Source organism: Neovison vison, chromosome X, assembly GCF_020171115.1.
Source record: "Neovison vison isolate M4711 chromosome X, ASM_NN_V1, whole genome shotgun sequence".
Lineage (NCBI taxonomy): Eukaryota > Metazoa > Chordata > Mammalia > Carnivora > Mustelidae > Neogale > Neogale vison.
The window spans coordinates 103,654,033-103,666,807 of NC_058105.1; the positions used below are offsets into that span (position 1 = coordinate 103,654,033).

General features: G+C 37.4%; 1 protein-coding gene across 7 annotated transcripts in view; it reads left to right on the forward strand.

Annotated features, from left to right (window-relative positions):
* DMD (dystrophin) overlaps positions 1 to 12,775 on the forward strand; it is a 1,990,807-nt gene that overhangs the window by 453,777 nt on the left and 1,524,255 nt on the right. For all 7 annotated transcript variants that reach the window (XM_044235639.1, XM_044235638.1, XM_044235634.1 and 4 more), the window contains 2 exons: positions 3,634 to 3,822; positions 4,719 to 4,900. In XM_044235639.1, coding sequence (XP_044091574.1) covers positions 3,634 to 3,822; positions 4,719 to 4,900 — 371 coding nt within the window. The remainder of the gene's footprint in view (positions 1 to 3,633; positions 3,823 to 4,718; positions 4,901 to 12,775) is intronic.

Genomic DNA, 12,775 nt, shown 5'->3' on the forward strand with positions numbered 1-12,775 from the left:
TCAGAAAGGTTTGATTTATTTGATGTTTACTCATAGAAGTTTTTTGGATCACTTTTTGTCCTATACTAATTTTCTGGTTTTTGCAGTCCAACCAGTGACTTAAGGAGGTAATATTGGAGCAGGTTGTGTTTCATAATGGTTCTTATGTATATAAGAATCCAAAAATAATTACAGTTATCATGCACTTTTTTGGGTTTTTGCACAAGGTCAGACATTCTGCTAAACACTTTATATACTCTTCTCCAGTTCTTAACCACAGTCTTTTTAGGAAAGTGTAATTACTCCTGTTCTGCATAGAAAGAAACTAAGGCTAATGATGGGGCTAAGTAACCATCCCAGGGTAACAAGACCTCAGGACAGAGTCAAGATTCAAACATTGACTGCCTCCCAGCCCCTGGGTTTTACACCCACATTCTACTGTGCATAGTAATAAAACACCTATCTCCTCTCACCTGTAACCCAGAGGAGTCAAAATATCCAGGATTGAGTTGCACTTTTTTTTTAACCTACTCATAGGGCTGGCTGCATGATGTGCGGTACAGTGAAAAATGAAATATAGAACCCCTCGCTCAAAAAGCAGGAAGGAAAGAGCTGTTAAAATTAAAATATAAAGCTGTTTCCTTTATTCCATGGTCTCTCTTTCTTGACTTGCCCTTGTGTTTTTTATTTGCTGTTTAACTTCAAACTGAATAAAGAAAATTAAAAGTTTAAAGTATTAGCATGAGTTTTACTGCTCATTGTTATATTGTGCAATTGCAGTTGTAAATGCAAATATAAGACCATGTAACTCATGCAGAATCACCAGCGCTACACAATTTGTATTTTGTAGCTTATATGTGCCTATGTGTTTCATTCTTAATGTGGAAATGCTGCACAACTAACTTAGCTGTTTTTATTTCACTTCTTGACGGGTGCACATCCTACTAATATTGTCTACTTTCAGCATTCAGATGAGGGAGGATCAAAAGGACAAGAAACCATAGGTTGCCCTTTCCCTTTCTTTCTCTGTCGTGAATTTTAGTCTAAATAGTTGGCTAATACGGGAAAGAAATATGAGTAAGGAAGGATATCAAAGGGCTCTTTGGTTGTACATGTTTTCTTGGAACTGTCTTCTTTCTGCATTGGAGGCAAGTTCTGGTTCACACAGAAAGCACAAGTTCCCTCACTCATTCGTAGACATGCTTACCTTGCACTTGCCTCTAGTGTTGCTAGATCCCCATATGTCATGTGTCTACCAGCATTCTCTGCCCACGGAACATCAGCAACACTATATGCAAATAGGGGTGAACACACCTATTGTACTTACTTCCTCTGCACACGTGCACACTTTGTCACCTTATTGAACTTCACTTATATTACCCACATTCAGAGATAAACTTATTAAGGATTTTAAGGTGGCAATGTCAAGAAGCAGATAAAACAAGTAAGGTGTCCTTCTGAGCCTTGGGTCACCATCACCACACAGCTTCTCAGATTGCATAACCACGAAGCTGGTCCTGTTATATACATGTCCCAGGCTACCTTTTTGTGACTTTTCTCCTCTTAATGCTGACTTTGCTATTTATTACTAATAGTACTTAGGGGAGAGAAGAGATACACCGTGGAATCTGTTCAGATTCCTAAGACCTTCAGAAATTTGCCTTGACCTTGAGGTGGGCCCATGGGGATAGCTCTCTCAGGGTACTTGTGTTCTGTGCAAGATTGTAGAGTTGGGTGATTTTGTCTTAGGATGACATATTTCTGCCAGTTCTCTACAAACAAATGAAGAGTACATCACTTGATGAAAATATTATACCACATGCTGCCGTATGTCTTTTAATCTTAAATCCTTACTTAATAGTAGAAGAAAGTTATAATAATAAAGCTTTCAAGTTGGAGCATCTATCAGAAGAGCACAGTTAGCTTGGTGCTGACAGCTCAGTGGGATAAGGCCCAGTGTTGGGAGGGACTAGAAATTCAAAGCAGACATGTCAGAGGAAAGCCATCTAAAGGATAGATCTTTTCCTAGGCACAATCATGCAGTCTTCCAAGTAGCTTCTGGTTCTTCTACCCTGTATTTTGTTTCCTTTGCAGAACCCTGTTTGTTAAGGTCCAGTGTTTGCTTGCTCTCTTTGGGGGTGTACAGAAGATTCCTCTCTGAATATTTCTCCAGTATCTTTGCTCTGCTTAACTGTATCATCAGTTTGTCTCTGTCCCTTACTTCAGCAGAAAACCCTCTCGAGTGCAGCCTTCCTTGGGATTTTTGAAGCCCAGCCACCTGCCATGAGTGTATTTAACCCAAAGAAAAATTCATGCATATTTTACTACTTGCTAAAATTCTGACCATTGACAATTGCCCTAATATTAAAGCAGCAGAGGTTGTCCCAAAAGTTCTCTCCTGTCACTTGGTAGTACTGCTTCCATAGTTTGGGAATCCCTTCTGACATACAGCCAGGTTTAGAGGTCAGTATTCCATCCTGGAAACTACCCTACCCTCTCCAGGTGATTCTTCCAAAGTCTCCATTACTTGGCTTGAGGGGAGAAGGTACAAATGTGCATAGTGCTCTACCTAGTCCACAGGAATCTTTTCTCATTAGTTTTCTCCATCAGTCTCCCTGCTTCTTCTACACCTTTGAGCTAGATAGTGGACTGAAGGTGGTGCAAATAGAAAACCGTTCCCGATTAGCAGTGCCTTCAGAGGTAACCTGGATCTTCTCTTTAGACTCATGGCCACTTTGGGACGCCTGGGTGGCTCAGTTGGTTGAGTGGCTGCCTTCGGCTCAGGTCATGATCCCAGCGTCCTGGGATCGAGTCCCACATCGGGCTCCTTGCTGGCAGGGAGCCTGCCTCTCCCTCTGTCTCTGCCTGCCATTCTGTCTGCCTGTGCTCGCTCTCTACCCCCCTCTCTCTCTCAGATAAATAAATAAAATCTTAAAAAAAAATAGAATCATGGCCACTTTGTTGCTGCTGTCCTCAGCTTCATGGTTTCTAATGAAACATGGAAGCAAATACTTCATATTTTACTTCTCCTAAGACGGTGTCTTGCTACTGAAACCATGGTCTTCTGGAAATAGAAGCTTAACTTATAGAAGTCATCAGACTGTTAGAAATTTCAGATGTGTGAATGAGGCATTTCTCTTTAAATTTTACCTTCTTTTTCCACTGATTTTCATATTGATTACTTTGCTGCTCTTTAGATCTTCAGAAATATTTCATTCCCATCTCTTGGGAAGACATGTTTCCTTTAATGCCATCACAAAAATCTGTAATAATACCATAATGCCAATAATGTGTATATGTAAGGGAATGAAAATATGAAGTGAGGAGAGTTACATATGGATAGATGAAAATTAGTAGTGTTTAAAATATAACATGAAGAGATGATGTATTAATTCATTCCTTATAATAATCCAGAAAAGGTTTAATAAAATATTAATTTGAAGTAGATTTCAACTGCCATTTAAGAATTGGGATATGTATTTGTGAGATGTTAAAATGCAGACTGGCTCTTGTATGTGCCTGCTGTTCATGTCTCTGATAATGCAAGTGGACATTTCTAGCATTTTAAATATTTCATTTGCTTGATTGTATAATGTATTAGAACAGTCTGCAGAGATACTAATTGTATAACACCCAATTTGTTTTATTGTTCAGCATTTGGAAGCTCCTGAAGACAAGTCATTTGGCCGTTCATTAATGGAGGCTGAAGTAAACCTGGACAGTTACCAAACAGCTTTAGAAGAAGTTCTCTCATGGCTTCTTTCAGCTGAGGACACATTGCAAGCCCAAGGAGAGATTTCTAATGATGTAGAAGAAGTGAAAGAACAGTTTCATACTCATGAGGTAAAGCAAAACATTGATTTATGAAACAAAGCTCATGACTTGTCATAATGGCAGGTCTCTCTTGTTATCTCAATTACTCCATAAATCCTTGTGTTTTGGTAATTCAGTTTTTATTTTGAGATGAAAACAAATAAATATTTATGGGCATGGGATTCCATCAGCCAGCATTTGAAGTTCTGCCTTGAAGAATGACACTTGAAGTTGCTGAGATCTGATTTTTGCCAGTGACTTATGCCAGGTATATGAGAGCCTAGCTCACTTTTCTTGGGTCAAGGCAGTGCTAAGATATAACTTACACTCCAGAGTACCCATGTGGTATCAGGCCGTACTAAGCATGATGGGAGACTTTTCCTGAAATGACATACTCATTTGCTTTCCGCCTCTTTCCTATCCTGTTTTCTGCTACTTTGGCTTTTTTGTGGGTCTCCCCAGGAGATTTGACTTAGTAAATCACTTGCACACAAATCCCTGTCTCAGGATCTGCTTCTCTGCAGAAGTTGACCTAAGTTAATAATTGCCCTTAATTCATATTAAAAACAGTATTGGAGAGCACCTGGGTGACTCAGTGAGCTAAGCGGCTGCCTTCGGCTCAAGTCATGATCCTAGGGTCCTGGGATAGAGTCCCACATCAGGCTCCTTGTTCAGCGGGCAGCCTGCTTCTCCTTCTCCCTTTGCCTGCCACTCTGCCTGCTTGTTCTCTCTCTCTCTCTCTCTCTCTCTGTCAAATAAATAAAATCTTTAAAAAAACAGTATTTGGTTTTCATTTAAAAAAATGAAATCCTTTTACAGAGAATATAATTTAAATGGGCTACAAACTTAAAATTGCAAAAAAATAACATTCAAAACTGTAAGGATTGATCTAAAGTATCAACTTTTGTCACCTCTTTCCCTGTCAGGGGTTCATGATGGATTTAACATCCCATCAGGGACGGGTTGGTAATGTTCTACAACTGGGAAGTCAACTGATTGGAACAGGGAAATTATCAGAAGATGAAGAAAGTGAAGTACAAGAACAAATGAATCTCCTAAATTCAAGATGGGAATGCCTCAGGGTAGCTAGCATGGAAAAACAAAGCAAGTAAGTCTGTGTTTTTAATTCCTAAAAATAGCAAGTTTTGGAATTTTACTATTATTTAGATGCAGTTTCTTGTTTCAGTTAGGATTCTCAGTTGGCTTCTCAGGCATATAGCTCTTTTTTTTAGGGATGTTTTGGTTGGATTTTTGTGTCCATTTCATTTTCTTTTTTACTTTTGTAATTAGTGTGGAAATGTTGAGTAGAAAGACCATTATCTACAGAACTCTGCTTTAAAACTTGCCAAAACTGGTGTCATAGATAACATTTTCTCCAAAAATTAAAATGTGACTCTGGAAGGCATAGAAGTATAAACGGGAAGCCATGCACATAAAATCACCTATTAGGTACAGTTGATAGGAAACTTCTCTTCTGAAGGACAAGCTCTCAAAATATTAAATAGTTTCTCATATGTTTAAGGAAATCCTCTTGAAAAAAATGGTTTCTCATCCGTATTCAGAAATCCTTATGCAACTACTGTATGGTTGTGAGTTATCTTAAGAATATATATTGGCTTTATCAAAAAAGAATTTTTGAGACATTTCTAGAAATGGTGTGTTTCTTCTGAAGGTAACAAGTAGATCTCATCATTCTGGATGTGTTGCTTTGATTTATATTGTTAGGTGTGTGTATTCATGTAGAGCCTATCGAGACAAGATAGATTTATTTTTAAATGAAAAGAAATGAAGTGCCAACCGTGGATTTGAATACATTAAGCTAAAGGAATTGTCCAAGTGCCTTAAGTTTACTTAGCTATTATTTATGAAGATTAAAAGCTTTAAAATAGGACCAAAGAAACTCATTAGATATGCTGGGAAGATTGCTATTTCGGTACTAAATTATAACGTGACAATACAAGGGGGAAAACACATTTTTAAACTCATGTCTTTTGAAAGAAAAAATAAAGCCTATATAGGATAGAATTTTCACAAATATTGGTATTCTGAATCAGGAGATACTAGTCTATACATCCTGACATTTTCCCTGCTGTGATCATTTTTATGATGGCAGCAAACCCTGGAAGTGAGAGTTAGACCAGCTGTATTAGAATGTGCAAATCCTGTACCCATGCCCAAGGGTCGACTGATTCATTACACCCACATATCATCATAAATTATAAGATGTAGAACCTCCTACTTGTGGTCACATCCCAAACTTCTTCAGGTTATAGCTTCTATTTTTACTAAGCTGTGCAACTTAAACAAAGCAACTTCAGATAAATTTGCTTGTCTTTAAAATCCCACAGGGCAACCACTGTCATCTCCTTCCTACCTTCTCTTTTTCCATTCCCTTCTGCAGGCTAATTACAGCTGTTGTTCCTCAATCCCTGTTTTTAAATAAGACTGACAATATGGCATCAAGTGTCCATACCAATTAGTTAATGAATTGCAGTTTGAGACTGAGTTACAATGAAAAGTGAATTCAACCTAAAATTAAAATTGCCAATTTTTTATAATAGGATTCTAATTTTTTTCCAATTTATTTATTTTCAGAAAAACAGTATTCATTATTTTTTCACCACACCCAGTGCTCCATGCAAGCCGTGCCCTCTATAATACCCACCACCTGGTTCCCCAACCTCCCACCCCCCCCCGCCACTTCAAACCCCTCAGATTGTTTTTCAGAGTCCATAGTCTCTCATGTTAAAAAACAGTTTAATAAAAAATAAAAAACCCATCTTGAAGGGATATCTACCATTAGATGATAGATGACGGTATAGATACACCTACATGGACAATAGGACACACAACCATATTTATACACATGCACATGCACACACACAGGTGTATGTATATATACATACATACACACATGCATATATGTGTCTACATGTGTGTATGCATGTAATTTCCTCACCCCCTTCCTGCTGAAGGATGGAAAAGCTAAAATGGCGACATCAGTCCTATGTTAAGCTTGACATCCAAAACGAGTTTGTCTTGAGGGAAGATATGGGCACTTTGGTTTTAAACACTTTGGTTTGTGTTTAAGCTTTTGGAATTATTAGGAAGGTAAGGGCATCCTCTTAGTTGGCATAGTTTTTGCTAAAATGCAAATTTGAAAATGAGAAACTAATAGGGAGCCACTTGTTACACATAGTCTTTTCTGGACAATTTGTTGAAATAACCATACATAAAGTATTGTTTCCCAAAGCAAATTCAGAAATATTTTGTGAGTTTATAAAAGTAACTCTCTTCCATACCACTTTCACTAACTTTGTGTGTCTTCATGCATAAAACCTATTAAATTCTAAATGAGATAAGCCATTACACAAACTATGCTGGACCTGACTCTTAATAGATTTTTTTGGAGGAACCAAAGAGCTAATTATGACAATAAAATGTTGTCAGTATTTTAAAAAAATAATTATTTCATGCTTTTACAAATTGTTACCTGTTCACTTTCTATTATCACGACTATATTGATGACTAGCTTCATATGGAACATCACCTGCTGTTTCCAAAGCTATGTACGAAGGCATGGTAAATTGCTAGTAAACAAAAATGGATCAGTCTACATTTTTTCATCTCCTTTGCAAAGACAGAGTGTGGCTAGATCCCATCTGAAGCCACCTTATCTGCCTAAGCCTAGCTTTAGTGATGAGTGGAATGATAATTAAGGTTTAGTCATATGAGATATAACTGAAGCCATGCTAGAATTTATTTATTTTTTTAATCAGAGGGAGAGTGAGCACAAGCAGAAGGAGTGACAGGCAGAGGGACAAGCAGGCTCCCCACTGAGCAAGGAGCCCCATGTGGGACTCAATCCAGGACCTTAGGATCATGACCTGAGCCGACGGCAGCTGCTTAACCAGGAAAGCCACTCAGGCATCCTTCCGTGCTAGAATTCTTAAGTTGCAATCTCATAGCAAAAGTAAATAAAAAACTAGCTGGGAATACAGATAAGTTTATAACTAAAATCTGTGACTATTTACATTTGACAATTATATATATTACCTACCAACATATCTGCCAGCAATAATAAAATCATATTTGATATATATGCATTGATATATATATACACACATCAATTCATTTATGTATATATATTAAATTTATATATATTAAATAAGTATATTTATATATATGCAAAACTCTACACACACACATATACACAAATACGTGCAAGTATTAATAAACATTAATGGATTGCTTCAAGATATCAGATACATTTGCAGGCACTAGGGATATCGTATTTAGTCATAAGAGATTAAGTTGCAGATCTCCTGGAGCTACGGGGAGGTTGTCATAAAAAAGAACACAAGAGGAAGAAAGGAAGAAGAAGCATCTCTCTGTCACAGTACCTTTTAATTTCTTTAGAAAACTTATTCCTATCTGATATTAGCCTTTGTGATCCAAGAATATTATTTCCAGGGTGTTGCCATTTAACTTGAATTTGAATGACAAGAAAGAATGACCATTCGTAGGTGAGGAGAGTAACATTTTGGGCAGAGGGAACAGCCAATGCTAAGGCCCTAAAAGAGAAACAACTAGCTGGTTAGAGGAAGTGAAAGGTCAAGGTGAATGGGGAGTTGCATGTGGGAAGGTTACATGGCCAACGTATAAAATGGGATTAAAAGAAAGATAAAAGTCATCTCTTACATGGCAGTGTCAGGGTAAGAGATAACGGCTTTGAGTTCTAGCATAAAGGCAAGAAGAAGCCATCAGAAGGTTTTTTTTTAAGAGATATATTATTTATTGATTTATTTATTTGAGTGAGCACAAGTGGGAGTGGAAGAGGGAGAGGGAGAAAGACTCCCAAGCAGGCTCTGTACTGAGTGCAGAGCCCAGCATGGGGCTCAGTCCCACCACCATGAGATCATGACCTGAGCTGAAACAAAGAGTTGGGCACTTAACCGACTGTGCCACCCAGGTGCCCTCCCACCAGAATGTTTTAAGTAGGGGGGAAACAGGCAAAAGAAATATCAATAATGACACTAGAAGAAGAGAAGACAGTTAAAAGGTCAGTGCAGTGACCCAGATAAGAGATGCCAGGTTTTTAACATTGGAGTATATTCTGTTTTCTTAGCCCAAGAGTTAATTTATAGACTATTCCTATTCTATTTATTTTAGTTCCTTTTTTTGCCTTTTTAACAATCAGGATCCTTTTGCCTTATAAATAGATTCCTTGCCTCATGCACATAGATGTTAGCTATACACAGGTTGCATCTGGGAAATACTATTTATCCCACAAACCATTAACAATTATCAAACAAAACAAGAAATTTAAACAAATCTATAGTGAGGTAACAAAATGCTCCTATTTATACTTTACTCCACTTTGTCTCATGGATATGGTCTTACTTTCTTAAACATCTATTTATGTGAACTGGTAGCATACTTCCCCTCTGTGATTCTTAGTTACCGAATGATGCATCAGCAGCACTTCTGCTGTGTACCTGGCACACCTTAAAGAGATACTGGCTGAGATAGGGTATGAAAAAGTAGATTGTGAATGCAAAAGAATTATAAAATGCAAAGAACAATTGCCATTGTAAATAAGATGGCTAGCCACTTGCTGTTTAACTGTACCATTGTGGTTATACTTTGCCTAATATGTATTTTTCACTCTTTTTTTAAAATTTATTTTTTATTTATTTCAGCATAACAGTATCCATTATTTTTGCACCACACCCAGTGCTCCATGCAATCCGCGCCCTCTCTAATACCCACCACCTGGTACCCCAACTCCCACCCCCCACCCCTTCAAACCCCTCAGATTGTTTTTCACTCTTTATCTCCATCTTGTTCTAATTCCTCATTCGTTTTTTTCCCCAAAGGATATGATTGAGGGTGCTTTCCCTGGGTGTGAGGGAACATGTTCAGGGTGATTGAAATTAGATTTGAAGTTGAAATTTTACAATTGAAACACTTAGAAATATGCTTTATAAAGAAATGTCAGTATGAATGGATAAAGATGTAATACACACACACACACACACACACTGAAATATCACTCAGCCAGCAAAAGAATGAAATCTTGCCATTTGTAGTTATGTGGATGAAGCTAGAGTGTATACTGCTAAGTGAAATAAGTCTATCAGAGAAAGACAAATATCATACGATCTCACTCATATGTGGAATTTAAGAAATAAAACATATGAACATATGGGAAGGAGTGGAGAGGGAGAGAAGGAAATAAATCGTAAGAGACTCAATGACAGAGAACAAGTTGAGGGTTGATGGGGGGAGGTAGTTGGAGGATGGGCTAGATGGGTGATGGGTATTATGGAGGGCATTTCTTGTGATGAGCACTGGGTGTTGTATGTCAGTGACGAATCACTGAATTCTACTACTGTAAACTAGCTAAAAAATTTTAAAAGTCAGTAAAAAAAACAAACACAGAGAGGCTTCTCTCTCGTTTCTTCCTCTTTTTACTCCATTTCCATTTGATTCTTTGCTAATTTTTTTCAACTACAATTCTGATACCTTCCTAGATACGAACTGATGACAAAGCTAATATGGTAAAGAAGTTTGTAAAGATATCTCTAGCCACACACTACTTTGACACCAACATGCTGCTATTGGTCCATTAAAAATCTATACAACTCATGCATCGTTTAACACTACACCAAAAACTAATGATGTACTGTATGTTGGCTAATTGAACATAATAATAAAAAAACCTTTAACAATGTTTATGAAATTGGAATGAAAGAACTAAGTGCCACTGTTGCATAATTAATGAAAACAGGACACTGTCTCTTGACCTACTCAAGTTGGAAACCTTAAGGAGAGGAGGTGAAATAATTGTTGTTTTGATGCATTTTATGCTGCAGAATACCCTTTGGGTGGTGGGAGGTGAGGGAGCGAGAAGAAAAAGACAAAACTTCCTACTGTGGAAGTGCAAGAAGGCAACTGGCACAGGGACAACAGAAAATCTTCTTCTCTATGAATAAACTCATTAATTTGATTGAAAAATGCAACCTGCAGAGAGAAAAAGAGATTTACTGACATTTCTACAAGGACTCATGAAGATAAGCACAGCAAGTTCCATCAACTTCTCTGATAATTGTGGTTAGGACATGCAGGGGGAAAGTAAAGTCTTTGTGATGGTGGGGGAAGAAAATGAAAGCGAGTCAGGAAGGAGGCCATGTGAAGTTCTGTTCTGGTTTCCATCGGCAGGAGGAGAGATATGAATAGTATCTGGGTAACAATACCAGCCATCACATGGCAAATCATTGTGAATCACCATCCACACTTTGGCGAGAAAAATATATCTAAAAAATCTGGTTCATCTTTTTTCCCCACATGTCTGTTCCAGTCTTGAAATGAGATGGCATACATGAGTGATGAATAAAGCGAAGGAGATGCTGAATAAATGGTGGGTGGGTTTTCTTCCAAGTGAAGGAGCTAACGTATTGCATATATGAATATATAAATGAATGAATGAACAATTGACTTAATTTTCTCAGGTATTCCAATCCAACAAATGAATTTGTTGCAAAGACTGTTTTAACAACGTATAATCTCAAATCCCTACATGTGATTTTATATCACTGTTTTGTTAATTCATTTTTAAATTCTTCTAGTAGTGTTAAAATGAGAATTTCTTAGAGATCCAGGTGGTTCAAGGACCAACAGGACCAACATTACCTGAGAGCTTATTAAAAATGCAGAATCTCTATCCTCCCTCTGATCTACAGAATCAGAATCTGCAATTTAGCCAGATTGCAAGTTATTCCTAAGCCCATTACAGTTTGAGCAGCACTGATCTATTTGAAACAATTGCAAAATAGTATAAACCCATACTCCTTCTTTGTAGACCACTGCTTTTAATATTTCTTGTTCCAGTTTTCCTATTAACTGAGGGGCCAAACATTTTAACTACTTTCTTAGAAGCTCCAAAAATGGTGCTGGGTGATGTCTCACTTAATCCTCAAATGTTGATATTATCTCATAGGGGTGACTAATGGAATTGCAAGATTCTTGTGAAAGAATGTACAATGAGGAGACAATGTGAGAGTACTGACAATTAATTTCTGGCCTAATAAGCAGCGATAATTAACATATAGTAATTCGGTCACATTCAAATGAATATAACTGGCTGTCACAATTCTTTCTGTAAATGATGTGCAGTTTAAATGTGGAGAGTCCTTGTTCAAATAATAAAAAGTATATGACTTTTATAGTTTAAATTACAAATAGGAAAGCCCAATTTCTAGAATTGATAGAAATAAGAGTAGAGTACGATTTTTTGGAGTGATGCTTTTACACAAAGATAAACAATGATAATTAGAAAACAAAGTTTAATTATCCATTCATCTCTCTCACCAACAATTCTCATCTACTATATCCCCAATAGGTTCTGGATACTGGGGAAGTATCGGTGAACAAAGCAGACTAAATCTCTCTATTATGAAGCTTGCATTCTTAGTGGGAGGACACGGTGACAAAATATTTATAACATCAGATGGTGATAAATGATAAAGGGAACAAAGGCAGGGGGTAGATTTGGAGAGGAAACAGGATGTGTGTGTGTGTGTGTGTGTGTGTGTGTGTGTGATGCTATGGAGGTAGTCAGTGAGGGAAGGCCTTTCTGGTGAGGTAATGTTTAAGGAAAGCCCTGAATGAAGGGAGGGAATAAGCCATGCAGGTATCTGGGACAAAAGCAAACAAATGGAAAAGTTTGGAGGCAGGGACATGCTGGGCATGTTTCAGAAACAGTGTGTTGGAGTTGACAAAGAGAAGAATGATGTCATTGTGATTTAGGACCAAAAAAATGGTTCAAATTACATTAATAAGACTTTTTCAACAGGAACAGATTTTATGGCAATTGGCATTTTTATCATCTTAATTCTGATATTTCTGATTGGGAAAGTGTTCATGTTTTTGTATTATACCTCATGTTTGATGGATAATTAAATGATACCAATTATTCATT